General features: G+C 43.2%; 1 protein-coding gene across 1 annotated transcript in view; it reads left to right on the forward strand.

Annotated features, from left to right (window-relative positions):
* The window catches only part of cacna1ba (calcium channel, voltage-dependent, N type, alpha 1B subunit, a), a 664,407-nt gene that overhangs the window by 630,004 nt on the left and 13,141 nt on the right, over positions 1–21,262 (forward strand). The window contains exons 39-43 of the mRNA XM_078227596.1: positions 4,235–4,342; positions 7,768–7,877; positions 11,499–11,622; positions 17,901–18,019; positions 20,847–20,954. Coding sequence (XP_078083722.1) covers positions 4,235–4,342; positions 7,768–7,877; positions 11,499–11,622; positions 17,901–18,019; positions 20,847–20,954 — 569 coding nt within the window. The remainder of the gene's footprint in view (positions 1–4,234; positions 4,343–7,767; positions 7,878–11,498; positions 11,623–17,900; positions 18,020–20,846; positions 20,955–21,262) is intronic.

Below are 21,262 nucleotides of genomic sequence, written 5' to 3' on the forward strand. Positions count from 1 at the left end.
GTGTACTGGAAAAGCTTGGAAAGTGGATAAAGCGAGTCCTCACTCTGACCAAAGTCTTGTGGCTTTTTGAAGGCCCCAATGATCAGACAAGCAATGAATTCTCTAAGACTGACAACCTGGAGACAATGCAAAGTCAGGATTATCTCACAGCTCAATCTTTCTTAAAAAAAGAGAAAACAACTTTGTATTTTGCTGTGCAGTAAAAAACTGAATTGCAAACCTCACAGGGCTAAGGAATTCCCAATTTTAGAGCTATTGTAAAAGCAAATGACTACAGATGCTGGAATCTGAAATAAAAACACTGGAACATCTCAGCGGGTCCGACAGCATGTATGGAGAGAGAATAAAACTAACATTTTGAGTCTGGATGACCTTTCGTCAGAGCTGAAGACAAAGAAAATAGGATGAGATTTAGACTGTAGGGATGGGGTGGTGGAGGGGGCGGTAATTGACAAAGATGCCACAGACAAAAAAGACCAAAGGGGATGTAAATGGTGGTAATGAAGGCAGAAAAGGGTGCTAATAGCAGCCCTTTAAGAAATCAATATGTGTGAATGACAGAACAAAGCTGAGTGTCAAAGGACAACCTGGGAGATGCAACAAAGTTGGGGGGTAGGGGGGGTGGACAAGATGGAAAGTGAGATTTTTGAAAAACGATGGAAGAAATTAAAATTTTAAAAAGATATACAATAGGGTATAAAATAAAATAAATTAAATTAAATACATGGAAATGGGGTTAAGAGGGAGGCGAGAATTTATACTCTGAAGTTATTGAACAAGTTGTTCAGCCCAAAAGGCTAAAAGTTCCTCATCAGAAAATGAGTTGCTGTTCCTCCAGTTTGCGTTGGAGCATTGCAACAGGACAAGGACGGACATGTGGACAGGAGAGACAGGAGATGGGCTGTTGAAATGGCAAGCGACAGGAAGGTCTGGGTCCTGCTCGCAGACAGACCATACTCCTCTTCGGGGGTACATTTACACTGACCAGGGCTGCCACTGCATCCTAGTCGGGAGTGGTGACCCTGCTGGAAGGCTTTCTCTTGGAGCAGGGGGTAGAATGTGTCCTGCCTCTGTTCCATTCCATTCAGCATCCTGCCGAGGGTTCCCTCTGCAAAGCGAGGTACAGACTTCTTGGCTGCCATCTCCTGCAGTTGATCTGGAACAAGTGTTCGGGGGCCATTTATATGGACCTCCCCAGCGCTTGCAGCGATTAAGTTGTCACGGGGTGGGCGAATCAGAGGGAACACGCCGCAGGAGTGCTGTGATTCTCGAGGGCGTATGAGTTTTCAGTAATGAGGCATAAGATTTGGTCTGAAGTCACACTGGCACCATCGGCAGGGATCATTCCATTCTTCATGCCAGAACCAACACACTGCCATTTCTTGGTCAGATTTTGGGCTCTGTATCATCTGAATTTCTGCCAGTGACACAGCACAGCTTGCAGCAAAAGGCATTGCAGAATTAAAATGTCTCTTCACTGTTTTTCCAAAAAATATTCTCTCTTTAGAAAAAGAGAAAATTCACAAATTTCAGGCAGAACTTGACCGTAGAAGATGAAATGTCGGTGGACAGATACTGAGCATTGGAAATAGATCGGCATGTAAAGTTTAAAGCAAAGGGTAAAGTGGCTTCTGTACCCTTGGCTGAATGAGAAAGAAAGTACATTGGAGATACTGAGACTGTCAAGTTACAAGCATTGTAATTCCTAAGTAAGCAGAAGTGTGTAAAGACTGCGGAAAGGTGAGAAATGGCTATGCATTGGAGATTGCTAATTCCTTTACAAATGAGTCAGGATTACACATCTAAGAATCTAACACATCTATCATCATAATTGTGAAATGAATCAGTGAGGATTTTTGCACAAATAGGAGATCATTTTGATCTGATTTATTATTGTCACATATTAGTATACAGTGAAAAGTATGGTTTCTTGCGCACTTTACAGACAAAGCATGTCATTCATAGAGAAGGAAAGGAGAGAGTGCAGAATGTAGTGTTACAGTCATAGCTAGGGTGTAGAGAAAGAACAACTTACTGAAAGGTAAGTCCATTCAAAAGTCTGATAGCAGCAGGGAAGAAGCTATTCTTAAGTCTGTTGGTATGTGACCTCAGACTTTTGCATCTTTTTCCCGAATGAAGAAGGTGAAAGAGAGAATGTTCAGGGTGCATGGTGTCCTTAATTATGCTGGCTGCTTTGCAAGGCAGTGGGAAGTGTAGACAGAATCAATGATGGGAGGCTGGTTTGCGTGATGGATTGGGCTACATTCATGACCTTTTGTAGTTTCCTGCGGTTTTAGGCAGAGCAGGGAGACATACCAAGCTGTGATGCAACCAGAAAGAATGCTTTCTATGGTGCATCTGTAAAAGTTGGTGAGAGTCGTACTGACATGCCAAATTTCCTTAGTCTTCTGAGAAAGTAGAGGCATTGGTGGGCTTTCTTAACTATAGTGTCAGCATGGAGGGACCAGGGCAGGTTGTTGGTGATCTGGCCACCTAAAAACTTGAAGCTTTCAACCATTTCTACTTCATCTCCATTAATGTAGACAGGGGCATGTTCTCCACTGTGCTTCTTGAAGTCGATGACAATCTCCTTCATTTTGTTGTCATTGAGGGAGAGATTACTGTCATCGCACCAGTTCACCAGATTCTCTATCTCATTCCTGTACTCTGACAACTGCAGACTGAAGTGCGTGAAGGAACTAGCTACTTTCTGGCAGTCAGTGGAAGCAATAAGTTAGGATGGATTGGGACGGGTGGTGGAGTCTTGCTGCCCATTGCCCCTCACAGGATCTAAGTCTTAATAAGAAAATAAACGGAAGTGACTAATCCAAAGTATACATTTGTACTCGAATCCAAAGGTACCCAAATTGATCCCATGGTTTCAGAACTATTAATCAAAATGGCTGTCAAGAATTTTTCCAATATGTTGCTGAGGTTCACCTTGCTGCTCTGCTCGGAGATTAAAGACACATGTATAACAAAATCAAACAGAACAGAAGGAGGCCATTCTGTGCATGTGCATGCTGGCTCTTCAAAAGAACTATCCAATTGGTTCCACTTCCCGCATCTTATTCAGTAGTCCTGCAAATTTCTCCTTTCCAAGTGTATGTTGAATTTACGGTGGAATCTGCCTTCCATGTAGTGCATTCTGGCTCGTGATTGTTAGAGAGTAATGGTCATGATTGAACCGTGAGTTGTCTGAAAAATAAGTGGGCAAAGTAGTAAGTGTAAAATAGAATTAAAGCAAGTTCACAAAATTCAGTAAATGGTTCTCGCTCCTTTTTAGTTCCTAGGGAGGCGCTTAGCTGTTTTCTAATAACTTCAGAGAGAAGCTTTGTTTGAGTAGTTGTGATTCAGTTGCCAAGCCTTTAATGTCAGAACTATGCCTTCCTCATTTGTGTTTTATTCAGCAATACAAGTTCCTTTTAAGTCCAAATATTGTCTCACTATATGTCAAAGAAATTCTGTAAGACGCATCAAATAATCAAATGCTGCTTTTCATATTTTGTAAATACTGATAATTATCATCATCTTGTAGTCTTATCAGGTTATGGTAGCCTAAGGAATCAGCTGGAATGTGGCTGGGTATTTTATGCTTCTTCCTATATTGAGTTTTTTTACCATTGGGTGGGATTTTACGACTTCGCTCATCCCAAAACCGGAAAATCCTGCCCGAGGCCAATGGACCTTTCCAAAGTCCGTCCCTTGTCCGCTCCGATTCCCATGGTGGGTGGGGCGGTAAAATTCTGGCCATTGTGTCTTAGAGGGAGGATCTGTCCCAGCTGACCATTTGTAGGGAGTAAAATTGTACATCAACGTTTAATGAGGCATGCATTCTCTATCACTATCTCCCAACTCTGTTTATTTTTATCGTGGACATTCTTACATTGTGAAGAAGTCCGTTTGATTCCAGGGGCTATTGATTTATCTCACCCAATTTTGCTTCTATGCCAAGTATATAGAATCACAATTTATCTCCCGTTGATCTGCTTGTCTATATTATTTTTGTAATGCACCGTCGGGGTAGATTTCTAATGAATGGACAAAAATGTTGGCATGACATGTGTTTCATGGTGTGAACCGCAAGGGCTTAGGCCTTTCCAGTTAGCCTTGCTCACAGTGAACAAAAGTACAGTTGCTGTTTGCCTGGATGTAGATCAGAATGGGCAGGGCAATAACTTCCATGTACAATGGAACAAGAGCAGAGTCTGACCGTGCTTGCTTTCCTCTGTAGGAGGTGCATACCAGCAACAATGTGATGCGGAGCTGCGGAAGGAAATAATTGCTGTTTGGCCAAACCTATCTCAGAAGATTCTGGATATTCTGGTGCCTCCACATAGACGTGAGTGCTCTTCCTAAATTCAAAGGGTTTGGTTTTGCTGAAAGGACACAATGTGTGTTCAGTGCTTATTGAGTCTATGACATGATTTTGATTAATATATTAGCTAAGTCCAAACAAATGAGCAACAGAGCCTGGCTTTCCCTTAATCTGACAGCTTATCTGATACTTTATTACTGATAACTTAGGTGAAGACAGTAAGAAGTCTCACAACACCAGGTTAAAGTCCAACAGGTTTATTTGGTAGCAAAAGCCACTAGCTTTCGGAGCGCTGCTCCTTCGTCAGGTAAGTGGGAGTTCTGTTCACAAATGGCATATAAACACACAAACTCAATTTACAAAATAATGGTTGGAATGCGAGTCTTTACAGGTAATCAAGTCTTAAAGGTATAGACAATGTGAATGGAGAGAGTGTTAAGCACAGGTTAGAGATGTGTATTGTCTCCAGACAGGACAGTTAGTGAGATTTTGCAAGCCCAGGCAAGTTGTGGGGATTACAGATAGTGTGACATGAACGAAGATCCCGGTTGAGGCCATCCTCATGTGTGCGGAACTTAGCTATCAGTCTCTGCTCAGCGACTCTACATTGTCGGGTGTCGTGAAGGCCACCTTGGAGAACACTTACCCGAAGACCAGAAGCCGAATGCCCGTGACCACTTGGGTGGATGCAGACCAGCTGCGAAACTCTGCCAAGCAGACGAGACAAAGGAACTATGCCATCTATATGCACACCAAGAACAGGAAACTTGAGAAATTTAGGTGAAGACCATGGGTTCATGTAACTTTTATATAAAGCAAGGATTTGTACATATAAAATTTATCTATATTATGACAGTCCACATGTCGAACTTTAAAAAGCAGGTTACAAACATCTGCTCCACCTGAACAGGTAATGCAAACAGGGAAATCAGAATGAAAATTACTGGCGCAATGCTGTTATTAGTCTTGCTAAATGGTTTGATCATGTGGTGCTTGCAGTTAGACTTGATAGAACCAGAATATTTCCGATCATTTAAGAAGACGCTTTTAGATTAGTGACTGATCCATGCCTGGATGAGTCAGTTGCTGGAAGAACTGCCCAGTGTTTAACAAAACTACCTGGGCCAAGAACGACCTTGTTCTGTGCTGTGCAGGCTGATTTTGACCAGGGCAGCAATTGAGGCTCTATAATTGGCTTCATTGCTGCTGGGCTCGGATTATTACCGCTTATTGCCATCTGCTGGCCTCACTGGATATTATTCGTGCCAATGTTGATTAAAGACAGAATTCGTCTCAAGTGTGACACCCCAATGATTCTTGATTGTTGCTTGCTAAACCTGTGAGTGAAGGGTTCTGGAGCTTATCCAATACCTGTGGAATTTCCCCACAATCCAAGAGACAGCATCTTCCAGAGAGGGAATGAGGAAATTGGAAGAGGAGAACAAAAATACTTTCAAAGAGAAATGAATCACTGATCATCAGTAATGATGCAAGCTCTGTGCATAGAAGAAGATCTGTGTCCATTCCTTCTTTGAAGTTACTTGTGTTAAAATGGTAAACGGTACTGGAAGAGATTAGTGGATAAGTACAGCATTCGATCTCTGACAATGAGCTTTCACGGTTCATTTATCGTCAAATTGGAGTAGTTACAGGAACATTTGCGAGCTCACAAATTCTGAACGAGCTGGCGAACGCTTGCAGCCTGGCCTCATTGAGTTTGACCTTTTAAATATAACACTGACTCAGGAGCAATGAAAGCTTTGCTTGAAACTTTGGTCTGAATTATACTAAGTCACAGGACAAAAGCAATTATGGATGGCATCGGTCCAGTTGGATACCTTTCCAAGTTACCATGTGCCAAAGTCCAACCGTGAATAAAGAATGAACCTCAACATATGTTAATTAAGCCTTCAAGTGCCTAATCTACAGTGGGTCAGTGCTGCGTTATTGGAGGTGCCATCTGCAATAACTAAATGAGGTCCCGTTTACCTGGTCCAATGGTTCAGGTGAAGATTTAGTGCTGGTATTTGAAGAAGGGCAGAGAGCTCTCCTCACATCTTACACTCACCCGACACCCTCCAAAAGAATCGATGATTTGGTTGTTCATCAGGAACTGGCATAGCATGGCTCATTTTACCTTACAGACCTCCAGAAAAGTGTAAAGTACTCACGGACGTTTGATTTGATTTACTATTGTCAAATGTATTAGTATACAGTGAAAAGTATTGTTTTTTGCGCACTATACAGACAAAGCATACCGTTCATAGAGAAGGAAAGGAGAGAGTGCAGAATGTAGTGTTAGTCATAGCTAGGGTATAGAGAAAGATCAACTTAGTGCGAGGTAGGTCCATTCATAAGTCTGATGGCAGCAGGGAAGAAGCTGTTATTGAGTCGGGTTTGTACGTGACCTCAGACTTTTGTACCTTTTTCCCGACAAACCACCAAACCACAATATCAGCAGAATTTTCACGTCTTGCCCGCTATGGGGATTATGGCAGGCGGAACACAGAGCATGCAAAGATCCATTGACCTCGGGTGGGATTTTCCGGCCTAGGGGAAGCACAGATGGAAATTCTCGCCCTATGTATCCAATGCATCAATATATTCAATCATATATACTGCCATAAAAATGTAAGTACTATGTGTTAAATATGTTAAGTCACAAAACAAACAGATATGAGAAACCAATTACTCCCTCTTAGATGATTCAATCAGAAATATGCTGTAATCAGTCCCTTGTTCCTAGCAGTCAGTTGTGTCTTGGCAAGTTCCGATCTCCACTGCCCAACTCAGAAGCCAAGTCTACGTGACCTACTTTTTGGAACAAAGAAACTACTAAAAACTGATTTAAATGTAACTTCTCTTAATTTGAATCTAATTAGGAAATGCATGAATTTTAAAAACAAACCGCAATATCAGCAGAATTTTCAAGTCCTGTCCGCCTCGGGAACTATAGTGGGTGGAACACAGACCATGCAAAGGTTCGTTGACCGCGGGTGGGATGTTCCGGCCTTGGGGTAAGCGTGGATGGAAATTCTCGCCCTATGTATCCGATGCATCAATTTATTGAGCTGAGATCAGCAAAGATTGACTTGATTTTTAAGTCTAGAAGCGGTATTAAAAATGTCAGAGCAAGAAAGTTGATTTTCAAGGAATTCATCTATTAACTAATATGTCAGAGGATGTGGAATCTTCCACATCACTTTGCAGGATATTCTACAATGAAAGCAGCTGTGTTTCATTTCAATTTTTGTTCATGTATACACCTTGTCCAAAATGTTTGCAGTGCACGGTAGCTCAAATACAAGATAAAGAAATAGTTGCAGAGGATAAGAGCTCCCCACAAAGCTCTTTCTTTCCTTCAATAATCCTGATTGAGATTCACTGTTGTGGAAGGGGCAATGCTGCAAGAGTGGGGAGGGCTTTCACATCTTGCTTTCTTTCTGCAGCCACCGAGTTGACAGTGGGGAAAGTCTATGCAGCTCTGATGATTTTTGATTACTACAAGCAGAACAAAAGTAAAAGGATGCAGCAACAGCAGCCTGGCGGCTTGTCACAGGTAACTAGAAAGACTGAGCCATGAACCAACACCATGATTATTCCCCTGCTGTTTCATGGCGGCACACAGTGGCTAGCACTGCTGCCTCACAGCGCCAGGGCCCTGGATTCGATTCCCGGCTTGGGTCACTGACTGTATGGAGTCTGCACGTTCTCCCCGTGTCTGCATGGGTTTCCTCCGGGTGCTCCGGATTCCTCCCACAGTCCGAAAGACGTGCTGGTTGGGTGCATTGGCCATGCTAAATTCTCCCTCAATGTACCTGAACATGTGCCAGAGTGTGGCGACTAGGAGATTTTCACAGTAACTTCATTGCAGTGTTAATGTAAGCCTACTTGTGACAGTAAACAAACAAACATTAAAACTTAAACCTTAAAATTTTCATAATAGAGAGTTCCCTAAACATCTTATAAAAATAAGATTTTACATATTCCAGAATGTACTGGCTATTTAACTTCTCGCTCGCTCTCATTGTGTGGAGTTTTTGACATTTGTTAACTTCTCATTCTGTTAGCTGTTTAATGAGATCATTACTTTAGCCCCATGGAGATAAATTTGGTCATAACTATTCCATCCCAAAAACCTCAGCAGCCTCCATCAATGACGTGTAAAGTTGTCTGGTCACTATGCTATTTACATGAATGTTCTGTTCTTGCGATCACCGTACAATGTTTGATGTCTTATCTGCTCAAGCTCTACCATTTTAGACTACTTTACATTGATTACTGCAACTGTACAACATCTGTTTCAAATCCTTTCTAAGAAGAAATCTGTAACAGACATTGAGGCTGACTATGTGTGCAAGCGTATGTATGTACGTATATTTGTGTATGCTTGTGGTACTCTCCGAAATTGGAACAGTTTTGTTTTCCACAGCAGGAGGGTACTTAGAGGGCAACTTTCATCGACATCATTTGAGTAATAAGCTGGCAGAGTGCATTGCCCGCCCATTGTAAAACCTGCCTGACTTTTAGCCCAGTGAAATCAGCGCATTGAAAAATCAGGCAGGTTGTACCAACAAGTGGATGAACTGTGCTGCCAGATAACCACCCAGGCAGTGAGGTTTAAATGGAAAACTCCAGCTTGTTTCTGAAACAGGGGAATAAGCAAGTGACAGGAATGGGGTAGTCCTTGATAAATATATTCTGGAGGGAGTGCGTTATTGAGCCAAAAGGCTTATCCTGCTCCAAACGTTCTTTTATTATTTTGCCCTTGCATTCCAAAGTAAGAGAATTTCCTTCCCTGGCTTTTGGGATAAATTTTGAACAATTAAAAGGTTTGTGTTTGAGACGAATACTTAAGAGCGGTAAGGAGCCTGGAGGCTGCTGCTGCTTTCAGATACAGAGCTGGATTTCTGTTTGGCTGTTTGTGGAGGTGTGTTACTAATTTTAGAAAATAACATCCGATATTGTTTTTTTCTCTCCATCTCTGCCCAACGGTAGGGTCCAGAGAGCTAACCGCCTTAGAATTTTTTTTCACCATGATCTGGATGGAGTTGGATAGCATACACGGATGTGGCTTGCAAATCGTGTAAATGGCCCAACCTATTTTGCGACTCAAGGATGAAAGTTCAGCCCATAATCTCCATCCAGTGTTCACAATGCAATATTTTCTTAGATTATTCATTCTGTACTTTGTCTCCCTTCATTTTTAACTCCCCTGCTAGTTACCATTCTACTGCCAATAAAGATACTGGAAGGCTAGCTGCCAGGACTCTACCATTGGGCAGAGGTGGAGAAAAGACAACATCAGATGTTAATTTTCTAAAATTAGTAACATTTGCACACATTTCTGTTGGGAAAAGGGAGCTGCTTCACTATGGAGGCCACAACATGTCCTGGCAGCAAAGCTGAGGAATCACATTTCCCACATTGGATATCAGAAAGCAAAAAGTCCACTGCAACCATTAGACCACTATTATAGAATCCCTACAGTGCAGAAGGAGGATATTCAGCCCATCGAGTCTGCACCAACTCTCCGACAGAGCATCTTTCCCAGCCCCATCTCCCCCGTCCTATCCCTGTAACCCCACGCACTTACCAAGCTAATCCCTCTAACCTGCACATCCTGGGACACCAAGGAACAATTTAGCATGGCCAGTCCACCTAACCTGCAAATCTTGGGACACCAAGGAATAATTTAGCATGGCCAATCCACCTAACATGCACATCTTTGGACAATGGGAGGAAACCAGAGAACTCGAAGGGGAACTACACAGACATGGGGAGAATGTGCAAACTCCACACAAACAGTCATCCGAAGCTGGAGTCAACTGGGTCCCTGGCGCTGAGAGACAGCTGTGTTAGCTGCTGTGCCACTGCGCCATCCACTAGAAGAAACAAAATCCGGCTTCCAGGAGATCACTAAAGATTTGACCCTTATCACAAGGACAATAAAGTGCACAAATGTATTTCTATCCCTCAGTTAAAATACATGAGCATTTCAGAATTGCTTATTTATCAATATAAGGCAGGTGTAAAATAAAGCACCAATTCTTAGTTCAGCTTAGAAAAACCTGTAAATCCATTTCACTAGTTGCCATCCCATCTGTACACTGGTTGGCCTCTCGTTTGTATAGGTGCAGGTTTGGTTGCTTTAGGAGGATTGCTGGGTGGGTCATTCCCCCCGAATCCCCACTGGAAGGAAGAGTTGATGTGTGTTCAGTGAATGAATGTGCCAACGGGACAACTAAGCACAAGGCTGACGGTAGCAATGTATAGGCTGCTTGTACTCTCACTGGCAGGAGCATAAATGATAACTCCAGTGTGGAGTGAACTTGTACTTGTTTATACCTTCAGTGAAACTCTTGTCATTGGCTTGCGACAGTAACCTATTGCTTCAATGCAAGCATGTGTACATCACTTCCTTCACCATTTTATGTCCTTCTCTTTCGTGCTTGTATCAAATTCTCTTCTCTTCCTTTGCATGCCATTTTGTCCTGCCCAAGATGCTTACACCTCCACCTGCATTTCACCATCCTCCCCCCTCTGGCCTATACCGGTCCTCTGCCCTCCTCAGCACTTTCCCTCCTCTGTTGAGCTGCTTCCTTTCAGATTGCCAATAGCTACCATGATGAAACTGAGGCCTGATATTGAGTACAGTGTCACACGGTTTCTATCAGGTCTGCATTACTCCTGTTTGGACTCTCAGACAGATATTTGCCTAAAATGAACAAAAAGATCTCTCTCAAGTTAATTTTCCCTTCAAATTTTTGACATGAAAACCCCGTAATTGAGCACAAGGGGAATTAAGTTGGAAAGTACTGATTCCCTCAAAAATAAGTCACCACATGACAGTTGACAAGGTAACCCATTTTCTGTTATGTAATCAGTGCTGTGCTGTGGTGCAACTTTTCAGTAAATTACCAATTTGCCATCCTTTATTTCTCCTGCACTGTGAGATTGAAGGGCTTTAAAAAAGCTCAGAAGAAGAGTACGGCATTTATAACACACAGTTGTAAGGCCATGTACCTTTCCATGCAATCGGAATTACCCAGCAGTGGGGTCCACCAACGAAACAGTCTCCTCAGATTTTTTGCCTTTGATTTTGCTTGTACCTTTTTTTTTGGTTTGCATCCATAAGTCCCTTTCATTCCAGACCTGCGATGTATTATATTTCACACAGACTCGAACATCGTTCTTTCAGCGTATGGTGGGAGCTTTGACGCCCACACAAGAAGAGCCCCCCTCCCTTAACAACACCAAGTCCATCTCTCACCCAGTGAGCAAGAATGCACTCAACAATGGCGGCAACATGTGAGTATTTGAAATTTCTATTCAATGTCTTGATGTATCTCCCACTTGCTCAGCACTGCCACCTCTGTTTACAGAATGAATGACAAGGGAAAGGGTATCCATGGATTCAGTAGAGGACTGGATACTTTGGGGAGATTGATGGATATGGTGAGAAGGTGCTGGGTAGATTCACCCAGAGCAGTTCACCATGTTGGACCAAATGGCTTTTACTTGTTCTGGAAATAATTGTTGTTCCTCTAATTGGCGAGAGACGAGTTATGCACCAACTCTTGTTGTGCTGGGCAGTTATAGCTCTGCTGTAGCGCTTTGTTGCTTTTGTGCAGTTTTTTTTCCAAGGAAGAGTCTTTGTGGCGCTGCAATTTACATGTTTTGAATTTGGAATGTTAAGTTTCACTCAACGTCGGCGCAGTGGTTAGTGCTGCTGCCTCAGTTACAGGGATCCAGGTTTGAATCCCTGCTTGGGTCACTGTGCGGAGTCTGCACATTCTCCCTGTGTCTGCGTGGGTTTCCTCTTGGTGCTTTGGTTTTCTCCCACAGTCCAAAAGGCGTACTGGTTAGGTGCATTGGCCATGCTAAATTCTCCCTCAGTGCACCTAAACAGGTGCTGGAATGTGGCGACTAGGGGATTTTCACAGTATCTTCATTGCAGCGTTAATGTAAGCCTACTTGTGACAATAACACTTAAACCAAGTTGGAGCATCAGACAAGGTAAAAATGTACTGTGTACAACACAGAAACAGGCCCTTTGGCCCAACTCTTCCATGCCAACCAGGTTTCCTCAACTGAAGTAGTCCCATTTTGCTGCCCTCTCACCTTGCTTATGTGAGCTGAAGCTCCGATCCAAATCCTTGACTGCCACTTCAGAGTTACATTTTGTTGGCCCACCAATGTATTGTTTCAAGGCCTGTTAATAAGTACTATGTGGTCATCTCTTTGAAATAGGTTATTAAGTGACGGCTAACTGTGGCACCATATTCCAATGCAGTCAAAATTCTGGAGCATATTGAAACAAAGTATTGTTGCATTTGTAAGTGCAAATATCATAAAAATAATTGCCAAAAAAGACCATTGGACCGGCCACTCAACATGACCGAACAACCTTGCTCGAAAGTAAGCTCAAAGAGACACTTGCTGGACTGGTATATATGACAGGGTTCATCCTTTGTATGTGTGGATTGCCCAAGGCACACAGAAGTGATGTCCCTTAATTACATCTTACAAAGATATGCAGCTTAGATTGATTGGCCATGGTAAATTACACCCTAGTATCAGGAAGATTAGCATGGTAAATGTATGGGGCTGCAGGAATAGGGCCTGGGTGGGATTGTTATAGGTACAGGTTCGATGGGCCGAATGCCCTCCTGCACTGCAGGGATTCTATGATTCTATCTATGACCAGTTCTGCACAGCATGAATTGCCAAATGGGCAAACTACTACAGCCAGTTTTGAGCAAGTTTTACGAGGACTATACAGGTCAATACCATTAATAGCAATGCTGTGTCAATGTGCTCATCTGACATTGCTAGGCTATTCACCAATGTTCCACTTAAGAAAGCCATAGATATCTGCACTGCAACGCTATATCATGGTGACCCAAACTTGCCACCATTGTGTGAATCAGTATTCATTGAGCTTATGAACTCAGCAACTCACTCAGTGGAGTTCAATTTTAATGACACCATGTATCCCCAAATAGATGGTGTAACCATGGGATCCCCTCTAGTCTCAGTTTTCGCAAACATCTTTGTTGGGTTTCATGGGAAATATGTCTTCAACGGAATGACATCTAACCACCTACCCCTAGCATAATTCCGAAATGCGGATGGCTGAAATTCTCCCGCCTTGCCCGACATGGGAATCGCAGTGGGCGAGGCAGAAAATTTGGCGGACCATTTTAAAAGTCCGTTGAGCTCAGATGGGAATTTCTGATCTTGGGGTGCGTGCAGCTGGAGAATACGGGCCGATATGTTTGCTATATTAAAATCCGCAGTTGAATGTAATCATGGGTGGCACAGTGGTTAGCACTGCTGCCTCATAGCGCCAGAGACTCAGGTTCAATTCCCAGCCTTGGGCCACTGCCTGTGTAGAGTTTGCACATTCTCCCCGTGTCTGTGTGGGTTTCCTCCAGGTGCTCCAGTTTCCTCCCACAGTCCAAAGATGTGCAGGTTAGGTTGATTGGCCATGCTAAATTGCCCCTTAGTGTCAGGGAGACTAGCAGGATAAATGTGGAGTGAAGGGGATAGGGGCTGGGTGGGTTTGTTGTTGGTGCAGACTCAATGGGCCAAATGGTCTCCTTCTGTACCATAGGGATTTTATGAATCTATGATTTCCTTGCATGTCCTAATGTCCGCCCTGCACTCAAGTTGACCTTGGAGCATTCAAATGAACTCCCTCTCCTTCGTGTACGAGTTGAGAAACCTGCCAAGTGGTTCTGTACCACGGTCTGCCCCAAGTCTACTGTTACTGTTAAATACATGCATTGGGATTCTTATAGTTCCACGCACTATTAGATTATTAACAACCTCACAAATAGGACTGAAGCTATGAGCACACTACGCGAGCCTGATGCTGAAGAGGGTGCATCAAAGACATCATGTTGATAATGGCTATCCTGATCAGATCATCTCAGGCCGTATATCACATAAACTCATGAATGGGCCTAAAGCCGTCACTTTTGGCACTGAAGTATCCAATCTACCCGAGATTATCCTGGGAGGGCAAGTATCTCAAACTTGAGCAACAGGTGATGCTGTTTCACACAGCTACCATTCAGCAGCAATGTGAATGGTATTTGCCACTAACAGGATGCTGCCATCAAACCACACGGACATTCTGCCTATCACACAGATGAGTGTATGGAAGATGAATTTCAGTGCCAGTGTGATGCTAGGTATGTAGGCTGTACATCCCAAAGACTGGCGGATCACACCAGACAACATGTCCCTTCTGTTGTTCACAATGGGCACAGTGCAGACCGTACCCAACCAGCCCGTGCTTGCACAACTCAAATCACCGTGTCCCAACATGAGATGCGGTTCTGAGATTGGACAACATTTGCTAAATAGTCCTCAGTGTGCCAAGAATTACGCTGACAATTGATTTAATATTTTCAGTCAGGCTCACAATGTGGCGCATATGCATGTACTGGAAGCTACATATTAATACACAGGCCCTGTCCTTTGCAAGAACATGCACACACATTGCATCTTTTTCAATTAAACAAAATAATTGACAGCCATTTGCTGGTTCATTCCTCAGGGCAATGCTTTGACCAGTGTCAAGCTGCCTGGTTTAAATTTCAAACAATATTTGGTATTTAACTGTCAGCCACCATCAACTGGTGCATTCTCCATGGCAACGCCTCTACCAATCAGAATCGACTTGTCAACCAAGCAGCACTCTCATCACATACAATGTTTCTCCTGACATTGGTACCCTTGCTAATTGTCCTGCTAAGTGCAAGACAAAAAGCTTCAACCAGAATTCAGGAAATTTATATCACAAGCAATATACTGTTACTGGTGAAATATATTTGTCGATGCAACTTTTAATAACCTTTAATATTGTACCAGAACAATGATCAGATACAAGTTTTGAATTGTAACATTTTGATCAATGCTATTTTCAATGTGAGTTATAACCATTCCATAAGAAATAGGAACAGGCCATTCAGCCCCTCCAAGCCTGCTCCACCATTCAATAGGATCATTACTGATCTGACATTCTGCATGTCCATTGTCCTGCCCTTTCCCCATAACCCTTGATTCCCTTACTGATAAAAATCTGTCAATCTCAGTCTTAAATATACACAAGGACTCTGCCCCCAAGGCTCTCTGTGGCAAGGAGTTCCAAAGACACTCAACCCTCAGAGAAGAAATTCCTCCTCATCTTGGTCTTAAATTGGTGACCCTTTATTCTGAGACTTTGCGCTCTGGTCTTAGACTCTCCCATGAGAGGAAACAACCTCTCAGCACTTACCCTGTCAAGTCCCATAAGAATCCTACATGTTTCAATGAGATCACCTCTCATTCTTCTAAATTCCAATGACTACCGTCGCAGCCTGCTTTGTTTTTTCAGAAGGAACTCTTCAAATGCAGACAATAAAATTAGAACAAAATATACTCCAACTTATAAATCAAAGAAAGGGTTTAATATAGAAACTTCATTACTCCAAACTTGGGGCCTCACCCTGGGCCATTCCAAGTTCCCCACAATTCCAAAGAGGTTCTTATTTATAGTGAGTTAGGCTGGTCAGCTGACCATCATTCTGTAATTGTTTCCATGGGTTACTGAGTCAGCTGATCTTTGCAGCTTGTTATCATTGGTCACATTACATCCAATACAAAGTTGTCACCGGTTACATTCTAACATGTTTAACCTTTTGGTTTTCAATGATAATCAGGATTCCGGGCCGTTTATTTATTGCGGTTGCTTTGTTTTTATATACAAATTGAGTTCTGTGGATTGGCAGCAGCCAACATTTGGAGCAAATGGAATACTGTCTGCCCAAGTATTTTTCTCAGATCTCTAATATTGTTTTACTCTCGCTGGTGGTAAAAACATTGGCAGACGACAGTAATGGTAATTAGACCTGATGTCTACTAATGGCAATTGTTTCACTAAGAATGTGGGTTCTTTCCCATTTAGCACAGCCAGAATCAATGTGCTGAACCTTAACTTCTAAAAACAAAATGGCTGGCTCAGGGTCATGAGTTGTTGAAATACGAAATAGCTGAAACAAGAATCCAATGTGCCTTCTGATTGTTACAAAGGTGGGACAAGAGACAGGTGATCAATCCTCTCACACAAAGTGAGTTGGTCATTTGAATGGTGCAATAAGGCAGCCTCCCTTCATAGAATCCCTACAGTGCAGAAGGAGGTCATTCAGCTCATCCAGTCTGCACCGACCACAGTCCCACCCAGGCCCTATCCCCGTAACCCCACATATTTATCCTGCTAATCCCCCTAACACTAAGGGACAATTTAGCATGGCCAACCCACCTAACCTGCACACCTTTGGACTGTGGGAGGAAACCAGAGCACCCAGAGGAAACCCACACAGATAGATGGAGAATGTGCAGACTTTACACAGACAGTGACCCAAGGCCGGAATTGAACCCGGGTCCTTGGCGCTGTGAGGCAGCACTGCTAACCACTGATACCGTGCCATTCTTCATTTTAGCAGTCATTCTATTCTCAACTAATTTTGGCTGGGTTTCCCAGGCTGAATCCATAAGTTAATTGTCTTTACAGCACTGCTTGTGGGCCAGGAGGAGTAGGAGCTGTTCCTGCACAATCAACAAGCTATCAAGTAAATCCCTCACCTCCCACACCCCCTGTCAACCTAAGCAACCTGTTTGTTCCCTCATTACCAACATAAGAGTCCCACCCCCTTCTCACACACTCCCACCGGACCTCACAATCTCACTCACTTTCCCAATTGTGAAGTAGAAAGAGGCCCAGCCTGTCAAGGCTGTTGTGGGCAAGAACCAAACAGAAAAAAGCAATCTCTCGACTGTTGTTTCTCACGGAAACCATCACCCGGTTCAAATGCAGTCTGATATGTTTGGATGAGTTTGCCCAGCAGAATTAATCATTCTTTTAAGAGTAACATCTTTTGACTCCTTTCACATTGGATGCAAAGTACTTTCACATTAATCTATTTTGATACTCAGTTTTGCAAATTTGACATTTGTTGGAGCATGTTAGTTGAATGGCCTCAATGATATTCAAGAGATCCATGTCTTCATGTCAAATGTTAATCCTTTTGCCGATCATGACTCAATGTTGTAAATCATGTGAAAACAATTCACTGCCTTCCTAGTGCGCCCAAAATATTGCAGAAAAATTGATGACAGGTCTTTTCAAGCAAGGTTGAAGACATTATTTAGTGAACCGCTACATATTTTTATTGCAATATCACTGTGGGTTTAAATTTGAATGTGTTGTTCAAATACTGAACACCCTTTCACAACCAAACCCATTTCTATTCTGATTCTAAACAGTCAATTATTAACATAGCCCCTCCGTCTGATTGCAACAGTTATATTTCTCTTGATAGGACATATAAGCTCCATGATTACCGTTCATCAGAGCTGAGTATTTTGACTCTGAGAATTATGCGCAATAGTATGTGTGTCCCTATCATATTTATCTCAAAAATGCCTGGAGATTAGTTCCCAGTCAAGTTATAACAGAGAGCATGTATATTTTTGACAGTGTGAGTTGTACTGTAGTAATTATATTTTCTATCATTTAGTTTGTACCAAGGCGGCCTCAAAGAATCTTCACCCTGGTTGCGGGCCCAGGAGGCATTTAATGAGGCTAAGCTGCGAATGCCAGAACATAGTCAAGCGGATGAAGTCCCAGTTACTCAAAGCAGCCCTCAGGTATGAATTTAATATTTAACATGCAGGAGAATTTCATAACACAGTTAATAATTCCCAGTGACAACTGTGAGTGAACGTGGCTGACATTACATCTAAAGCTTACAGTCGCTTACTGCTCCATTTGATTCTGAAAGGCGCATCTTATTTGCGTAATGCACGTGACTGGAGAATAAGATGCAATATTCTGTGAGGCTAATGTGGAAGAGGCATTCTTTGTTATGTAAAGGGGATCGAAAATGGTCTGTTGGTTTTTGCTGAATCAATATTCTGCACTATGGAAATGTAGGCTATATGTTTTGTCTCAAGAGAGCGTCCATTGATCATGATTTTTCCTCCTCCCCCACCGATGCCCTGCCAACCTCTCGTGCACTGTATGATTCTATGATTGCCTAATTAACATAATCAAGTCACTTGTGCTACGAAGGCACCTTTATCCTCACTTACAAATTCTTGCATGCTCTTCTCTACTCTGCACCATGTTCTTACAATCTCGCCTCTAACCTCTGCATGTTTTGAGGTTGTCCAACTGTACATTCCCATTCCCTTCACTATAAGGGTGGCACAGTGGTTAGCACTGCTGCCTCACAGTGCCAGGGACCCAGGTTCAATCTGTTGCTGTCTGTGTGGAGTTTGCACTTTCTCCCTGTGTCTTCGAGGGTTTCCTCCGGGTGCTCCGGTTTCATCCCACAGTCCAAAGATGTGCAGGTTAGGTTGATTGGCCACCTAAATTGACCGTTAGCATCAGGGCAATTAGCAGGGTAAATGTGTGGGGTTACAGAAATAGGGCCTGAGTGGGATTGTGGTCAGTGCAGACTCGATGGGCTGAATGGCCTCCTTCTGCACTGTAGGGATTCTATGATATAATCACTGGTAGAGCCTTCAGCCATTTCACTTCAATATTCACGGATTCTCTTCTTAACCATCTTAACCGTCTCCCCTTTTGCAAACAGAAGGAAAAGGGAATCTTTCACTTGTACCTGACCTGGTCTACATATGACTCCAGTCTCGCACGCCATGATTGACTCTTACTGCCCTCAGCAAAATTAGAGGAAACTGCTTTGTTGAAGCTGTCCACGTCGCAAGAGCAAATAAAACTCCTTTTCACCACCCCTATTTCTAACCAGCTCCTATTGTGAAGCAGCTTGATTAAAGGCATCATGTGAGGCTGGTGTGGTGTTATCCTCTACTCTCAGATGCTTGCTTGGGGGAGATGGTGGAATACTGCTAATGTCACGGGACTCATAATCCAGAGGCCCAGGCTAATGCCGAGGTTGCAGGCTCAAATCCCACCACGGCAGCTGATGGAATTTTAACTTAATGGTGGCCATCGCCAATTGCCATCAAAACCCATCTGGTTCAATGATGTCCTTTAGGGAAGGAAATCTGCCATACTTATCCAGTCAGGCCTACATGTGAATCCTGGCCCATAGCAATGTTGTTGACTCTCAGATGTTCAATTCAAGGCCAGGTGGTGAGGACGAGTCAGGTGGGGTCAGGGATTGGAGGAAGATTCGACTGTTGGTGTGGTCAGGGGTTGAAGGGTGTTCCAGGACTATCAGTTGTAAAGTCACCCAGAAGTTAGTCTACGGTGTTTCTGTCTAACATTTCTTGGGTAACTATCCAAGTGAGTGAGTTGGAACTTTCCAAAGTCTCAAGAGTTGAAGACTTTTGCAGAGGATTCCAGGGAGTAGGGGATTTGCTCATCGGAAGTTCAAACTTTCTGGGCAATTTCCATGAACACGTTGCATTGGAACTTCCGTTAGCACCTGAACAACATCTTGGGGGTTAAGTCTGGTCTTAAATGGCCCAGAGACCGGAGTATCTGGGCAATTCCTTTTGTTTCCATTTCCTGCATTAGTCTGCTTTATTTCTCCCTAGTTTTTGCTTTCAGACAGCAGCACGCTTGTCTGAAAGCAAAAACCATGGTAAGAAGAGAAACCTAGGGCGTCATCTTACTGGCCGTTCATGCCATGGTCCTGCTACAGCTAGGTCGGAGAATTTGGCAGCCAGCCAAATCTCCATTCACTGCGGCGGGACGGGAAAATCCCGCTGAGGTGAATGGTGGTAAGATTCCAGCCATTATTTTTGACCCTGGAAAATTGACTCATAGAATACCTACAGTGCAGAAGGAGGCCATTCAGCCCATTGAGTCTGCACCAACAACAATCCCACCTCGGCCCTAACCCCGTGACCCCACATATTTGCCCCACTAATCCCTCTAACCTACACATCCTGAGACACTAAGGGGTAATTTAGCATGGCCAATGCACCTAACCTGCATATCTTTGGAGCACACCATTCAATCTCTCCTGTCTTTTAACCTATCACAGCGTGTGAGGTCAGAGAATTCCAGCCTATATCTCTAACTTCCCCAGATCTGATGAAAGGCTCTTGACCTGAAATGTTGGCTGGGATTTTCCAAACTAATCCGCAGCTGGGATTCTCGGGTCCCGCTGCTGTGAAAGCAGATTTGGCTGAGCACCAAATTCTCCGTTCTCATGGGCAGCGGTGGAGGGGAGTAGGAAATCAGAGAATTCCTGCCATTAACTCTATTTCTCTGTCTATAGATGCTGCCTGACCAGAAAAGCTTTTTCTGCTTTTAGCTCAGATTTCCAGCTTCTGCAGTATTGTTTTTCGAAGGAAGCACCTTGTTGGTGTTGTCATTGAGAAGTTTAAAAAGATTCTCATAAAATAATGAGCATCATTTAATTATTGATCTGTGTCGATTGCAAATGTGCTTAAGCAGAGCTTTAACCTCAGTATATAGTGAAACTATGATAAATTGAATTGAATGCAAAAGAGTTGATATCCCTTTGCTCTTGCACAGGCTGTGGAGATGAGAGAGATAGGGTATGATGTGAATCAGGTCGATCAGCCGGGTTTGGAGAGTCAAGGACGTGCAGCATCAATGCCTCGGTTGACTGCAGAAACCCAGGTAAGAGTTTCACAAAGAAAACCCAGAAGCGCACATTAAGGTTTCAAATGATGCCAATGGGCTTGGAGTGTTTCGATGTCGATACAGAGTCTACATGAATCCCCACTCTGAGAGATGTTGAGCAGAGATGAGATAGTTAAAAAATGCCATGGGATTTAGACAAGTCTATGGGCAGAACCATGAGAAGAAGCACATTAAACATGATGTGGAGGTGCCGGCGTTGGACTGGGGTGGGCACAGTAAGAAGTCTCACAACACCAGGTTAAAGTCCGACAGGTTTATTTGGAATCATGAGCTTTCGGAGTGCT

This window comes from Mustelus asterias, chromosome 13 (genome assembly GCF_964213995.1).
Source record: "Mustelus asterias chromosome 13, sMusAst1.hap1.1, whole genome shotgun sequence".
Taxonomy (NCBI): domain Eukaryota; kingdom Metazoa; phylum Chordata; class Chondrichthyes; order Carcharhiniformes; family Triakidae; genus Mustelus; species Mustelus asterias.